This window comes from Lampetra fluviatilis, chromosome 1, assembly GCF_964198595.1.
Source record: "Lampetra fluviatilis chromosome 1, kcLamFluv1.1, whole genome shotgun sequence".
Taxonomy (NCBI): Eukaryota; Metazoa; Chordata; class Hyperoartia; order Petromyzontiformes; family Petromyzontidae; genus Lampetra; species Lampetra fluviatilis.
The window spans coordinates 1,075,260-1,092,604 of record NC_136275.1 but is presented as its reverse complement, the minus strand read 5'-3'; the positions used below and the strand labels follow the sequence as shown (position 1 = coordinate 1,092,604).

The 17,345-nt window shown below is 47.9% G+C and overlaps 1 protein-coding gene across 4 annotated transcripts in view; it reads right to left on the bottom strand.

Moving 5' to 3' along the window:
- LOC144947086 (tensin-3-like) overlaps window positions 1–17,345 on the bottom strand; it is a 132,022-nt gene that overhangs the window by 94,424 nt on the left and 20,253 nt on the right. Inside the window, exon 1 of one of the 4 annotated variants that reach the window (XM_078876444.1) lies at window positions 14,962–15,068. The exons of 2 other annotated variants lie outside the window; for them this stretch is intronic. In XM_078876444.1, the coding sequence (XP_078732570.1) occupies window positions 14,962–15,057 (96 nt within the window). In that variant the 5' untranslated portion in view covers window positions 15,058–15,068. Of the gene's footprint in view, window positions 1–5,788; window positions 6,105–14,961; window positions 15,069–17,345 lie in introns of those variants that run through there. One more of the 4 variants, XM_078876517.1, reaches the window with a different exon arrangement.

The window sequence follows — 17,345 nt, the reverse complement described above, 5'->3', positions numbered from 1 at the left end:
TGAAACTTAGTGTAATTCATTTTCATGAGAAGCAGCTTCATGGCGGTTAAAACAAAGGGCCTTATTTTAAAGAAACAACTAATAACATTTGTATATTTAAAGTGACTACAATTCCAGACTGATCAACAATAAGCATGAAGGGGGTGAGCGGGGAGTTGCTCGTGTATTTATGTTTCACGGAGCAAGAGAAGGCCCATTAATCATTGATAAGAAGCCATCCCGAGCGCTTGCTGTTATGTTAGCAAATACTTATAGCCTCGTGACGATGACACCGCTGATAAATCACTGGGGAGACCGGTCCACAGAAAGGCGCTTCCTCAGGAGGAAATATTTGATAAATGTGATCAATGTTAAACCAAAGTTAAACCTTGAGAACAATCCCCACTTTGCTTAATGCAGTCACAGCCGTGAGTTAACGATGACAAATGTTTTCGTGAATTAATAAAAAAAAATCCCCAATAGCTGTAATCGCTTCAGATCAGTAGCACCATTTAATGCGTTCACTAAATTCTCTGCTCCCAACTCCACCCGACGAGTTTACTTACACGCCCACCTCGTCCAATCGGTGTTTGTCAAACGTTTTAGCCACGATCCTCAATCTCTAAACAACAATACTTCATTAAGTCTTGGTAGCCATGGCAAATACTGCAAACCCCTCCTCCTACTTGACGACGATGTGCTGCTCCTATCGAGGGTCTTACCGACTGGATCGAGTCCGACGACTCTTCACACTCCCATTATTGGCCAGATTCTAACGAGAGAAATCTCAAGTGACAATTATCGGATTTCTCAGGGTCATTTTTCGTACAGGGTCATTTTTCGTACAGGGTCATTTTTCGTACAGAAACAAATACAAGTGCTCCCATTCGGGGCACGTTAGTTGAATCTTTCCTTGAAGGTTTTAAGCAGAGATACAAACTTCCTTCCAAACCCTCCTTCTGGAAAACTTGGCTACGCCATCAAAAGTCATGCTTTTTTAAATACTTCTATGCACGTATATATATAAAACGCCATAATCCCTTACGTAGTCCACCTTCTAGGAGCTTAATAATTTTACGATATCCATACATGTATTACAGACGTACGCGTAACCTTCACGAGAGCCCATGGAGACAAAAGATTATTTTGAAAAGGTCGACCCAGACAATGGTTCCTTTTGAATAGCCGAGCAGTCAAAGAAAAGTGAGACACAAAACATAAGTGCGTAAAAAAGAACGGGCCGCATGCATAAACATGACTACGATTAAAATAAAAAGTAAAATAACCAATGCCTCTCCGCGGAATGTACGTTATTAATTACGGAAGAATGTAAAAACAAAACCTGCCATATAATAATAATATCACGCAAATTACAGAGGCTCAGTGCTCTAACCACACTACGGTGGCGGTTGTTTTTTTACAATTACGCATTCGCGACCACCGGTATCCCAGCAAATCCGCGTAATCCTCGTCAGGGCCAGAGCTGCATCCGTGCCGACCCCCCCACTCTCTCTCTCCCCCCCCCCCCTCTCTTTCTAGCCCCCTCCCCTCTCTCTTGACCCCCCCTCTCTTGCTCCCCCCCTCTCTCTTGCCCCCCCTCTCTCTTGCCCCCCCCCTCTCCCCCCCCCCTCTCTCCTCCCCCCCCCTCTATCTTGCCCCCCTCTCTCTTCCCCCCATCTCCCCCCCCCTCCCCCCCTCTCTCTTCCCCCCCCTCCTCTCTCCCCCCATCTCTCTCTCCCCCCCTCTCCCTTGCCCCTCCTCTCTCCCCCCCCTTTCTCTCCCCCCCCCCTCCTCTCTCCCCCCCTCTCTCTTGCCCCCCCTCTCTCCCCCCCCCTCTCTCCTCCCCCCCCTCTCTCTTGCCCCCCTCTCTCTTCCCCCCCTCTCCCCCCCCCTCCCCCCTCTCTCTTCCCCCCCCTCCTCTCTCCCCCCATCTCTCTCTCCCCCCCTCTCTCTTGCCCCCCCTCTCTCTTGCCCCCCTCTCCCTTGCCCCTCCTCTCTCCCCCCATCTCTCTCTCCCCCCCTCTCTCTTGCCCCCCCCCTCTCTTGCCCCTCCTCTCTCCCCCCCCTTTCTCTCCCCCCCCCTCCTCTCTCCCCCCCCCTCTCTCTTGCCCCCCTCCTCTCCCCCCCCCCTCTCTCTTGCCCCCCCCCCTCTCTTGCCCCTCTTCTCTCCCCCCCCTCCTCTCTCCCCCCCCCTCTTTCTTGCCCCCCTCCTCTCCCCCCCCCCCTCTCTCTTGCCCCCCTCTCTCTCTCCCCCCCCTCCTCTCTTCCCCACGTCTGGGCGAGGAGAGAGAAACTTTGAAACCTCCTGCACGCAGCAGCCAAAGAGGAATCCGCTTAATGCCAAAATTATAGGATACGATAGGAGCCGCTAAAAGTGTAACATTCCACCCACATATTTGCGTTCTGCTGAAGAATGTCGCCGCATCGCATTGCATGGAAGCTGTTGGTTGCGGCGTAGTTTGTGGACGCAACTTCAGGTAACGTTCGTGCCGGGATCCTCTTCGTTGTCGGGAATTCGAAGTGATGCGAATAGACGACACGGGTAAATTACGGTTCTTGGTTCTTTCGGTAAAGTCACGTAGAATGGAAATAATAAAATAATAAAAATGAAACATAATAAAATAATTATCACGACGTTTCGGCCACAACGCAAGCAGCCGTCCTCAGGTGAAGAACAGGTCTGTCGATAAGACAGAGTCTGAATGACTCTGTCTTATCTGAATGACTCTGTCTTATCGAGAGACCTGTTCTTCACCTGAGGATGGCTGCTTGCGTTGTGGCCGAAACGTCGTGAGAATTATTTTATAATGTTTTATTTTTATTATTTTATTACTTCCCTTCTACGTGACTTTACCGAAAGAACCAAGAAGATGAATCCCTGCAGTCACAAAAGCTTTAAATCGAAATTTAAATTACGGTTGTTTCCCTTGAATAAAAGTAAAAAAAAATAAAAAGTATCAGACAAACTGTTACTCACAGATGTGGATGGTTATTAATGATATACTTTATAAGTGCAAGACGGTGGGGGTTTGTCCGCGTGTCTGTCAGTGAGACGTACTCACGAGAGCTATTCACTGGCTCGTATCACGTTACGGCGCGCTCGGAGTCTCAAGGCACTGTGCAGGAAGGACTCTCTCACACACACAAGCGCCGGGCAGCAGAAGCGCAATGATGCATTGCTGCGTCGATTACCACTAACAGGCAGGCTCTACACACATGCACGAGATCGCATATGTAAGAGTCAATGTGTTTTCAATTCGTATATTTGGTATGAAATTGGTTGACATTTTTCCTGCAATCTTGTGACTGCAGGAATTCATACTATTTGGTTCTTTCGGTAAAGTCACGTAGTTGTATTTTATCTTATACCTACGTGACTTTACCGAAAGAACCAAAGAGTATTATTCCGGCAACTACTAGTGGCCGATAAATTGATCACGATGGGTAAAAAGAGAATATATTACTCAATCGTGATTGTGAATCACGATAAGTCGTTGACTTATCGCCGGTACGGTGAGCGGTCACAACTTCTGTTAAGCAACCACGTGCACGAATACGGTGGAGTCTTTTGACCAATATGCGACATCACAATTGCAATCGTTGTCACCGGCGTGGTTGTCCATTCACGTGGTCGTGCTGTGACACATCTCTGCAGCGTGGTGCCGGTTGTTGCACCCCGAACACCTTCCCGGCACGTGGAGCGAAACGTCAGACGAAGTCACGCCGGACGACGCGCGGTCAAACCCACACAGCAGCAGCAGCAGGAGCAGCAAAGCGCCGTCAACGGAGAAACCATCTCGAGATACAAGAGGAACTCTTTCGCTGGGTCACAGCCCCCCCGCCACCCCCCACGACCCTCGAGGACAGTGGAGCATCCTCCAGAATGATGCATCACCTCCCTGCACCCCCCACCTGGTTCACCAATGGCGAGACCAGTTTTGAGGCCGTGACATCTCAGCCCTAGTTGACCCCATCAACCATCACGTGCCACTCGAGGGGGGGGGTAGGGGTCCGGAGAAGCGCGATCCCGGAGCGAGGACGTTTAAAAACACATCTGAAGGGAGGAGCACGGTCGTTTTCTCTCATTGCTCTTCAAACCACCGTGCGGTCGGGGTGCTCAGGGTTCACGTGACGGCATGCTCAGGGTTCACGTGACTGCATGCTCAGGGTTCACGCGACGGCATGCTCAGGGTTCACGTGACGGCATGCTCAGGGTTCACGCGACGGCATGCTCAGGGTTCACGTGGCGGCATGCTCAGGGTTCACGTGACGGCATGCTCAGGGTTCACGTGATGGCATGCTCAGGGTTCACGCGACGGCATGCTCAGGGTTCACGTGATGGCATGCTCAGGGTTCACGCGACGGCGTGCTCTCTGCACTGGGGAAGCTCGTCTCTGAGGCTCCTTTTCAAAAGCTTCTGGGTCGAACGGCCAATGAGCCATTGAGTAATGCGCTCAACGAAACTATAAAACTAAGCAATGTTTTTATGATAATTTAAGAAGGCCCACTGAGCTATACAGCCCTTTTTCAGAAGCGACCTGGTTATCACAAATCATTGCCCAACGAAGTGGCTCATCGCGTGGAAATTTACAGCGGCCAAATTACTCTAAATGCATATTTCTATAAATATTGGAGGGAAAAGCCGGAGTACCCGGAGAAAAATCCACGCGACCACAGGGAGAACATCCAAACTCCAAATACACAAGCGTCAGGATCGAGATCGAACCCACGCCCTCCTGTATACCAGGCGACGAGGTCACCATCTCGCCACTACGGCATCACCACTCTGATGAACCACCGGTTCAGCAAATGCTACACGAGCAGCACCTTCCCAGAGAGTAAAACTACGTCCGAGTTTACACCGTTTGCGAATTACAGAACTCCTCTTATCAGCGACCCTGTCACCCACGGATAAGAGGATTAAAATCGCGCATAACCCCGCCACAGATAATGGGATCTGTGATATTGCTCCGCCACGGCGAATAAGAGGAATTCTCATGGACAGTCATCAAAGTGCTCTGACAATTCATCACGCGATAGGCGAAGTCCCTCGGGTCCATTGAAGACCGTTGTTGTTTTTTTTGTTAAAGCAGCTTCCTTGGGCTTTTTTTTCTTTTGCATTTTATACACGAGCACAAACGAGGCCTTCACATTAACTCTGTGTGAATAATTGCACTTAGAAAGCATAACAGTGACCAAAAACATGAGCATGGTACGACAAACGATTCGCACAAAAAGGAACGTTTTAGACAACACGTAAGCTCTTTATAAAAAAACAAGAATAGGTTTTACCCTTTCTGGTAATGAAACAGGTGTTAAGATGTTCAAACGGAAACCTTTTGCGAACGCAAGCTTAAAACACACGAACGATTTGACAGAATGAAAGGTCCGCGTGAGTACAGCAGAGCGCCACGCTCAGCCATGCAGCAGCAGCAGCAGGAGCAGCAGCAGCAGCAGCAGGAGCAGCAGCAGCAGCAGCAGCAGGAGCAGCAGCAGCAGCAGCAGCAGGAGCAGCAGCAGCAGCAGCAGCAGGAGCAGCAGCAGCAGCAGGAGCAGCAGCAGCAGCAGCAGCAGCAGGAGCAGCAGCAGCAGCAGGAGCAGCAGCAGCAGCAGCAGCAGGAGCAGCAGCAGCAGCAGCAGCAGCAGCAGCAGGAGCAGCAGCAGCAGCAGGAGCAGCAGCAGCAGCAGCAGTAGGCGGCAAGAGGATTCGTGATGTTTAAGCGCCACGTCGGAGGCGCTCTCATTCGAGACGGCAAAGATGAAGGACAGAGCAGACCACGACGCGCCTCGGTGTGTCGGCTTCACCTACCCAGATGGCGCAGGAGACGCACACGAGCGAGACGCGCTCCCTGCGCCCACCGGGGACACTCAGAGTGACTGATGGCATCTCCTCCTCCTCCTTCTCCGCACGCAGCAACGGCAGCACCCAGTGGTAGCAGGAGCAGCAGCAGCAGCGAGGGAGCAACGATGGCACAAGCGCTCGCTTGGGGACTGCAGCATCACACGGCACGCAGCAGAGCCCTCGCGCAGAAGCAGCAGCAGCAGCAGCACGCGAAGCGGTTCTGCCTCCCCCTCCTCCCCCCGCTCGTCACGGCCATCCCAGTGACAGTCGCAGACCACGCGCGGTCCCCGCACGCACTGGCGGTAGGGCCGGTAAACAAACGCGTGGCACCCCCCACCCACCCACACCCCTACACCCACACACACCCACACACACAACTCGGCTCCGCCTCTGGGTGAGACCACACAGCCTGGGAAGACGAGGGGGTTGGGGGGGAGAACAACTCGCCAAACGAGATCGCCCGACTCTTTTCAACTCTTGCGGGGCCACGGATGCTTTCGGGAAAAGCGCGTAATTGGTAACCTCGTCAATTTTTTTTTTATTTTGGTGACTCTTTTTCTGTCTCGTTCATTTTTATTTTTCGCGGGTTTTTGTGTTGTTTTATGCCGTTTGATGCTTTGTTTATGTTACGTGCACTCGCTCGGCTGTAGTGTTACTGAGAGACAGAGCAGTAGAAGAAGCGGACCCACGACGAATGAGACAGCCGCTAAGGTAGACACGAGCCTGGCGAGCTTGCGAAAATAATCCACCTTTGTGAAAACAGGAAAAGAAGGATCACAGGGTCCAGGAGCCAGTCAACGAGTGCCAGGAGGCCACCGTAATTACAGCGGGTCTCAACAATAGAAGAAGGCACACTTCCCAACGCAGGGCCAATTACACGAGACAGACTTTTACCCTTCAATTGCACCCTTGGCCATTTCCACAATAAAAAAAAACCCCTCCAAGATGCGTATCGAGAACAATTACAAGCAAATAAACATTTTGTTATTCTTAACTTGAATAAAAACCATGCTGTGATCATTAGAAATGTAGATGTAATGAGCCATGAGCAAATCACACTAGAATGCACCCGGCCTCCTCAGATCTCAGAAGCTAAGCAGGTTGGAGCCGTATGGGGCATTGTGGTCAGTTGAGAGTTGTCTACATTATAGACTGCCAGTACACTCACCAAACTTTATAACCAGGCTACAGTCTACATTATAGACTGCCAGTACACTCACCAAACTTTATATCCAGGCTACAGTCTACATTATAGACTGCCAGTACACTCACCAAACTTTATAACCAGGCTACAGTCTACATTATAGACTGCCAGTACACTCACCAAACTTTATATCCAGGCTACAGTCTACATTATAGACTGCCAGTACACTCACCAAACTTTATAACCAGGCTACAGTCTACATTATAGACTGCCAGTACACTCACCAAACTTTATATCCAGGCTACAGTCTACATTATAGACTGCCAGTACACTCACCAAACTTTATAACCAGGCTACAGTCTACATTATAGACTGCCAGTACACTCACCAAACTTTATATCCAGGCTACAGTTTACATTATAGACTACCAGTACACTCACCAAACTTTATAACCAGGCTACAGTCTACATTATAGACTGCCAGTACACTCACCAAACTTTATAACCAGGCTACAGTCTACATTATAGACTGCCAGTACACTCACCAAACTTTATTACCAGGCTACAGTTTACATTATAGACTGCCAGTACACTCACCAAACTTCATAACCAGGCTACAGTCTACATTATAGACTGCCAGTACACTCACCAAACTTTATAACCAGGCTACAGTCTACATTATAGACGGCCAGTACACTCACCAAACTTTATATCCAGGCTACAGTCTACATTATAGACTGCCAGTACACTCACCAAACTTTATATCCAGGCTACAGTCTACATTATAGACTGCCAGTACACTCACCAAACTTTATATCCAGGCTACAGTCTACATTATAGACTGCCAGTACACTCACCAAACTTTATATCCAGGCTACAGTCTACATTATAGACTGCCAGTACACTCACCAAACTTTATATCCAGGCTACAGTCTACATTATAGACTGCCAGTACACTCACCAAACTTTATATCCAGGCTACAGTCTACATTATAGACTGCCAGTACACTCACCAAACTTTATATCCAGGCTACAGTCTACATTATAGACTGCCAGTACACTCACCAAACTTTATATCCAGACTACAGTCTACATTATAGACTGCCAGTACACTCACCAAACTTTATAACCAGGCTACAGTATACATTATAGACTGCCAGTACACTCACCAAACTTTATAACCAGGCTACAGTCTACATTATAGACTGCCAGTACACTCACCAAACTTTATAACCAGGCTATAGTTTACATTATAGACTGCCAGTACACTCACCAAACTTTATAACTAGGCTACAGTATACATTATAGACTGCCAGTACACTCACAAAACTTTATAACCAGGCTACAGTCTACATTATAGACTGCCAGTACACTCACCAAACTTTATAACCAGGCTACAGTTTACATTATAGACTACCAGTACACTCACCAAACTTTATAACCAGGCTACAGTTTACATTATAGACTGCCAGTACACTCACCAAACTTTATAACCAGGCTACAGTTTACATTATAGACTGCCAGTACACTCACCAAACTTTATAACCAGGCTACAGTCTACATTATAGACTGCCAGTACACTCACCAAACTTTATAACCAGGCTACAGTATACATTATAGACTGCCAGTACACTCACAAAACTTTATAACCAGGCTACAGTCTACATTATAGACTGCCAGTACACTCACCAAACTTTATTACCAGGCTACAGTCTACATTATAGACTGCCAGTACACTCACTCCGATTAAGAACCAGGCTACAGTCTACATTATAGACTGCCAGTACACTCACCAAACTTTATAACCAGGCTACAGTCTACATTATAGACTGTCAGTACACTCACCAAACTTTATAACCAGGCTACAGTCTACATTATAGACTGCCAGTACACTCACCAAACTTTATAACCAGGCTACAGTCTACATTATAGACTGCCAGTACACTCACCAAACTTTATAACCAGGCTACAGTCTACATTATAGACTGCCAGTACACTCACAAAACTTTATAACCAGGCTACAGTCTACATTATAGACTGCCAGTACACTCACTCCGATTAAGAACCAGGCTACAGTCTACATTATAGACTGCCAGTACACTCACCAAACTTTATAACCAGGCTACAGTCTACATTATAGACTGTCAGTACACTCACCAAACTTTATAACCAGGCTACAGTCTACATTATAGACTGCCAGTACACTCACACAACTTTATAACCAGGCTACAGTCTACATTATAGACTGCCAGGACACTCACCAAACTTCATAACAAGGCTACAGTCTACATTATAGACTGTCAATACACTCACTCCGATTAAGAACTAGGCTACAGTTTACATTAGTGGTTTTACTTTATTATTTTAATTTTATTTGTATTATATTATTTTTATTCACTTTATTTTTTATTCTTATTTTTTTATCCACGTGACTTTACCGAAAGAACCAAAGAATAGTCGGGTAAACTCCGCTGTTGTTCTGTATTCCTCCCACCTTCACAGACCCAAGCTCACCAGCGTGGTGAAGTATGATTAAAATATCCATCACAGCCTGCAAGGCATGGGAAGAGGCCTTCATCTAGCAGTAGATTGACATGAGCTACGCCATTTTCAGAACCATGGCGCTGACAACATTTATTAATTTTAAAATTACCACAGTTTCTGGTGATTAACCAGAGTATCTGCGACAGTTGAGTGGATGCCACCTTCTCACGGCCTTGCGGAGCCTCCACCACTGCGGCACGGGACACGGGAGGGGCAATCTTCGAGCTCGAAACTATAAAACTATCTCATCTTGAACATGGAGGTTCATTGACTTAGGGAACCCCGTGTATTATTCATCTGTACGTGTACGAAGCCACACGAACGCTGCTCTTTGCATATCACTTGCTGCGATTGTGCGCGCCCCCCTCCCCTCTCCAGCTAGCGATTGACCCCTCATCAGCTCCACACAGTGTGGATCAAACGGCCCCTCATCCCGACAGATCAAAGCACTACCACAACGACAGCGCCCACGCCTCTCCCACTCTCTCTCTCTCTGTGACGGCCACACCTGCACAGAGAGAGAGAGGGGAAAAGAGAGAGCTCAGCCCCAGTCCATTATCTCCCCCCCCACCTCTGCCGTCAACAACGCGCACAAAGAAAGACTGACGCGAACTTCTTTTCCTTTCCGCGCAATTGGTTTTTCGCTTTCATGCGCACGTCCAAACACACGCGGCGAGCACGGGGCGCAGATATGCCGGGTCAGAGTGTCAGAGGCGCTCGAACTCGGCTCGCTGCACGCGCGCCGAGACGCGGTCACACCGACACCACCACCGACACCACCGCAACGACACCCCGCCCACGCAGAGCTCGACGGCCAACTCCGGCTTTGAACTTTTATCTCCAGCAATCAAGATGCACGATTCACGATGCAGTGTTAGAAGAGTGTGGGGTGGTGGGGGGGGGGAGGTTCTTCCTCGGCAGAAAGAGCGCGCACAGAATTAACTTTTACAAGACTCCCCCCGTGAAAAGAGAAAGGGCGGTGTATTATTGTTTGAATACTTCACCTGAGCGTACAGGACACCTTAGACGACTCTGGACATAGGCACAAAACTATATCGATGCGTCCAATTGGACCCGAGTAAACGCCTCTATTCGGCATGTAAATGTGATCTTAATATTATTTGCGTTCAAAATAATGAACAGCTCTGTGTTGCGCTGGATGGCCGAGAATCAGAGTTTTCAGAGCAAAGAGATCTGTTGGTTCGCTCGGTCTGTCGGAGGTTTGGGATGTACGGTGGTGCTTGTTGTTGAATAGCAAACTTCATACATACTTTCTACAAAAGACTCGCTTTAAGAAATTTGGCAGCCTATGATGTTGAGATTGTTCAACTTTAACGGTGCAGTGCCAGAATCAGTTTAAGTTAAATGTTTATGAAGCATGCCTGTGTGGCCTTGCGCACTGAGGAGGGCTTCAGATACAACAACAAACCTCCTCTCGTTCACGGCACGCGTCCGATTGGGCTGTACACGAGGACACGTGGAGCCAGCGCGCTCGTGTTGGTGTGCGGTGTCTGCACGGACGAATGAATGGTCCGGTGTGTCCGCCTGCCTCGGTGGTGGTGGCGGGTGCCGTAAGTCAACATGTTCAAGATGGGAGAGAGGGGGGGAGTTTGTAAAGCTTAACAAGCAGAATGTATTGATTAACATTTCTGGAAAACGTTAATGTTTTGCAACAGTGACCACACAGAAGAAGAGAGGAACGTTATTCGTGCACGAAATACGAATTCTGCACACACAAACTGTACCAGTGTAGCTGCTCGTTTATATCATACCGCCAATTTTACCCGACATCCTAATCACAAACTTAATTATACAGGCGTTCGTAAAACTATACTTTATGACGCTGTATTCCAACGGACTGGATCAACATAATAAAGGCTGCTTGTGTAATTTCGAGCAGCGCAACACAGGCATAGACACAGCATCCGGTGATGATGCGCGAGACATTGGTGCACTAACAACAACAACTCAAATTTCGATTTAAAGCTTTCGTGACTGCAGGGATTCGTCTTCTTGGTTCTTTCGGTAAAGTCACGTAGAAGGGAAGTCATGAAATAATACAAATAAAACATAATATTTTTAATTATTTTATTACTTCCCTTCTACGTGACTTTACCGAAAGAACCAAGAAGAACAACAACTCAATAACGACAACACGCTCAATAAGGCGCCGTTTCGGGCTACAACCCTTGGTCACAGCAAGGCAGGCAGAGCCACGTGCTTTGCCATTTGGTGGCAGTGTTGATGACGACGTACAGAGCTATTGTATTCATTATGACAACCATTAAAAAAATAAACCTCCGTTAATGATAGACCGTGTTTGCAAACAGCGGTGGGTTCAGGGCTACGCACATCAACTTGGACGCCTCGCACATTACGGAGTTAGAGACGGGCAGATTTACATCACCCCCCCATCCATCCATGGCTCAGAGAGCGAGCCGAGGCTCTATTCACACTTCATTACAGTCTGGAGCCCGAGTCCCTCTTTTAGAATGACGTGCTGACAGCTGCTGCATGGCAGAGCCCGGGTGTTTAGGAGAGGGTGTGGAGATACCACGGGCCGAGTGAAACTCCCCTCGACCGTGGAGGACAAACACGAGAGGTGCGGCTCTCGGCCAAATGGAAGCGAAGGGGGGGAAAAGGGTCAAAAGTACAGCCGGTGCAGCGGCACAGCGAGACGAGGGAGTCTTCGTGGCGACCTTGCCAGCCGGCACCACGATCACCGCGAACGCGCCTGGGATTTTCGCACACAGCGTTGAAATGCGGTGTTTTTGTCTGGAATACTTTGCTGTTTTTTCCTGGATTTTTCTGTTGCGTGTAAATGTTTCTTGTTCATGTTTTTGTTTTGTTGCGGTTGCACCCGAGTCAAGAGCGGCATGGCTCACAGGGTTATACCTAATAATAAATTAAACTGAAACTAAATAATTGAAACTGAAAACTGCTCCGTGAAGGTCCTCGCTGCAGGAGGCCCGGGGGAACAACTCGAACTGGCTCGTGCGAGACGCCAAGGGCATGATGCAGCAAAGAAGAGGAAGAGAAAGAAAAACCAACTCGCGCGCTGAACAACAAAAAAATTAACCCGTAAAAACAAAGTTTTTCACTATAAATCCTTTATATGCGTGGCGGCTAGAGTCCTCTCGTCCTCTGGCTTGAGATGGCTGCCACCTATGGGTCAGATGATTGCCTGCCACCATTAAGCAATTGGTAATTAAATATAAAAATAAATTCCTAAAAAGTGTAAAATTTTGGGAAAAAAATTCACGAAAATAAATTGTCACGCACAACGAGTCTGTGTGCAAAATGTCAGCTCGATTGAATCACGGGAAGTGGGTTAAAAAACGACCGAAAGATTTGCACGGTCGTAAGCGCGCAAGCAAGCAAGCAAGCGCACTTAATACAAAGGATTAAATGACCTCGCTTCCACATCCGTGGCACAGAGGCTAGCGAAACTGCGTGCACGAGGCTGGCCAGACGAGCCCGTGTGAGTGATATCGGCGGCGAGGGAAGAACACCCGAACCAATCCCGGACACCAAGCCGCACTGACCGGCGTGGTGAAGTATAATCGAGTAACTCCCATAATTGGCATTGCACGGGGAAGGCCATCGGGGCTTAAATGATGGCGAGCCGTGAATATTGAACACTCGTGAAGCTCGGAGCCTCGCACCTGAGATTTCCGATTAGCACGGTTCGCTACGTACGGGTGCGACATAATGTCAACATACATAGGCACGTACACACGGTCGCGTATCAAACTCGACGGCAACCAACACTGCTGAGGTGCAGCGATTACGACTGTGCTTTCACTAATGCAGTCATAACGTGGGGAGGCGATGGCACTTGGCGTGGAGCCATGAAAGTGAAAATGCCCTCGCGAGGCACCGTGCAGAGTTCAGACGCGGCAGTAGCTGCCGGCTGGAGGCCACTTTCGGTCTCGGATACAGGCACAGTACATTACGTCTGAATAAATCGCATCAATTACGCCGATTGCGGTAACCTCAGCTCGGCTGATAAAGATATATTCTATTGGCCGGATAATATTGCTGACAATGGACAACATGGAACCCCAATTAGCTCAGTTGGCTAATTGGCCAAATTCAGACTGCGTTGCCACTGTTTCACAGGAACGATGGAAAATTACCGTTTCCGTTTCTGCAATTGTATTCACAAACATGACCGGTGAGAATAGGCTCCACAATTTCTGAAAAATCGTCGTAATTTATCCTTTCAAATACGATCATTATGAAAATTTGCTAATTGTATTTTATATTTTAAATGGTCCATTCCAACTACTCTTGTGTCTGTGCGACCATATACTCACTTCCACAATATCCATAACTGTTCCGGGTCGAAAATATGAATTCTATATGAGCCGGCGGTGTTCAGCATTTCGTTATTTACGTATTATGTATTTGACTGAGTGCAATTAACAATGTAGGATTGCACCCTGTAAACGTGAAACATTTAACATGTGCGTATACGTGTCTTTGCGTTTGCTATGTGGACGATACCCTTGCACACCAGATTTCCCATCCCAAGAGATGTTTTCAGGTTTTACTTATTAAAATTAATCTGCATTCGCCAAAGTCCTCCTAGGGCCCAGTTCCCAGCAGACCTGCGAAACCGTCATTTGGTTTCTTTGTGTCAGGGTCCCACTGCAATTACAACCGCTGCCACAAGCTGATTTATGAAGGCCTGCAAAGCTTTCTTCATTAAGAACGGCACAATTTAATTTCCTCCAGTGCAATTAGCGTTGCGCGTATTTCTCGCGTTATCCCAGTGGCTCCAGAAATACCAAGCACGGGTAGTGCGCATGTACTGTATGTATGCTGAACTTCTTTCGCACCGTACGTAGCCAACAGCGTGCTAATCGGAGGAAGGACAACAACTTGAAGACGTCATTTTGACCTTCGCATTTCAGTTAACTGTAGACCTAGTGTGCGAGATAATATTGATGTTACGAAGGATAGTACATGACTTATTCATAAGCCAGAGAGAATGTCTTTGTTGGCTCTCACACCACCTATAAAGTTCAACGTAGATGTTGAAAGAGTGGCGCGTAGGGACAGCGCGTGAAGAACAGGAAGCGTTTAAAAAAATCGTTGCACAAAATTCATCACGTGAAGTAAACACAACACAGCAAACAGAGAATCAATAATTAATATAAATCATACACTTGGGAAAACAATGGTTTTGCTTCTTCATTTTTTTACTTGATATAGATTCCAAAATGTACTTATTTATTGTCAAACGTACCGTAGGCTCGGTGCGGTGGGGTTAATCGCAACGCTGCCTTTCCGGCCGGATATTTCTCATCTGCATTGTGTGCTAGGGAATGATGTACTTTGAAAAATGTGAATACAAGCGCGTTGCAAGCTGCGAGACACAGCAACATCAACCTCACGTCACTCAACCCAATCGCGGCGACGAATCGACGACGCGCCGCGCCGCTTACCTTCGCCATGCGAATTCTACGCAGCGGCACGACGCAAGAGAACATGAATTTCACCCAGTTAATCACGTGGACGCAGCAGAACGCGGAGCAGGACATGGCGGTCTCCGCACCAGGACCCCCCCCTGGCCGGACTAATTGAAGTCCCCGATGCAGGAGCCGGCACGCTGCGCCTGGGGTCCACCCATGCCGAGGTGGACGAGACGCGGACCGACGCCGAGGCGACGGGAGGCAGCGAGAGTCCCCGGGGGCGAGGGGACAGAGAATGGCAGCGCGTTGGACGACTGCCACCCCAACAAAGCGATGGCACTGGTCCACTGCAATCCCATTACCGCTCGGACGCGCTCGGCTCCGGCGGATTTGCTGAGCAGCATCAATAACCGGGGTGGGTAGGTGGGGGGAGAGGCATATCTCCTTCAGGTTTGGCTTCAGCTCAGATAACTAATTTAATATTTTCATGTTTCCAGCAGAACGGCGGGCAGGTTCTGTACTTTAATATTTTATCTTTGGCAAAAAAACGCAAAAGTCAATATGCTCATGTCTCTTCCTGCGATGACTCCTTTGTTTTCCTTCATATTAGGTTACATCTAATTAGCTGCCTATGTTTTATTAATTGTGAGTATTATTGTTCATGCCGCAATTTAATTGAATATCATTGCAATGATGTGAAATTACATTAAAAAAACAAGATTTAGAAAAATGTTCAATCAAGTCATCCAATTCCACGTAATTGTTCCGAGTAACTAACGTTAACAGGACAACAATAAAACTGTACACGCAAAGGTAAGCGTCACGTTTATTCAACATTCCAGAGCGGAGTGCTTATTCAACATCCAATAAAAGCAATTTGTTGCCTAGTGCTGCTCAGTAATGCGAAAGTTAATGGCAAGGGCCCATTAGGAAGATTAAAATAAAAAGTCACTGACGGACCGTGCCAAAAACATTTCTACCCCTGGGAAATCAGCGCAGCTCAAAACACACGCTCCCTCCACCCGAACGCATTCGAATGTGCGTGTGTGTTATGTCTGCAAGAAGTTACGCAATGCACTTGGCACATTGGTAGAGTTGCAAAGCCGTTGGAACAGATACTTTGAAGCGAAGGGGTTGTTGTTGATAGGTGGCTGCCGACTACTTGAGTGGCGTGGTAGAATGACACGCCAGTGTGAGTTTGAGAAGAAGTGTATTATTCAATCGACAAATTACATTTAAAAAAAAAACACTGAACCCCCATTCGTGATTTAATCACATCCACTTTAGAACTCGGCAACACGTAAGATGAACTTGGAATCAACAAATAATGTTCACAATAGGCATGTTTTGCAGTGTCAAGGTAATCTCTGTACAAAGACAAAGATCCCCCATATAGCCTTTAACAGACTGTTATGGCAAGTGATGTGGGTGAACACCTAAACAGGGCACACGAGGGCGTGGGTGGCCAGCACCTCGCCCTGCCCCCTTTGTATCCCTCGTGGCGATGTTTACACATCGCAGCAGGTACTAATTTGAGGCTGAGTAGACCTAGGGGAGGCCCAGGACAGTGTGCTCACCACTACCCTACCGCTCCCCGCAAACCGCTCTACTCACACACACACGCGCACGCCAATCCCACCATGCTCATAAAAATCTCAGAGATTTGATTACGTTATTCATTTAAAGAATCTCCATCTCGAGAGAGAAGCTGCATATCTCGAATTAAACTGATTGAAATATTGTCTGGTGGGGGGGGGGGTTGAAACCCCCATCTACCGAAAGGCAGCTATAAATATCAAGCCATCAATACAGCACTTTAAAATTAATGTTTGCTTTTTAAAATGCCATAATCAATTAAATCAGCAGTCAATGGTAACCGCGGGGTTCACAATTGGGCCACACTTGGGGTAAAATCGTTGTTTTCACAAGCACGCTAGAGCCGACGCACCCCCCCCCCCCCCAATGGCAGTCGGTGCAAAATAAAATACATCGCTCTACCTGGGCCCCCCCCCCCTCCACGACTTGAAGGACGTTCGTGGCGGCTTCGGCGCTGAAATAAACGTCAGAATGTGAAATCCTGTACTGTGCAGGACAGAAACAAGCCATTTGTAGTGGCCTTTTGCTGGGGTTATTGCCAGGGCTTATTGTCAGCCGAACCCTCTCGAGATGCAAGTCCAGTGTGCTAACCATTCCCACTGCAGCAGTAGCAGCAGCTTCTTCCGACTCGCATTGGACGCACCGGCAACCTACAATCACTGCTCAAGTCCACGTAAGTAGCAGCGAGGCGTGCCCTTAGGTCAACAGTACAATTGTCAGAAGGGCACGCTCCATCAATATTTATTTTCATTCTGCGGTGTACGGTAGCAGGAGCCTAAACCTCTTCATGTGTTTATGCCTATTAGGGTACAGCCTTGTGG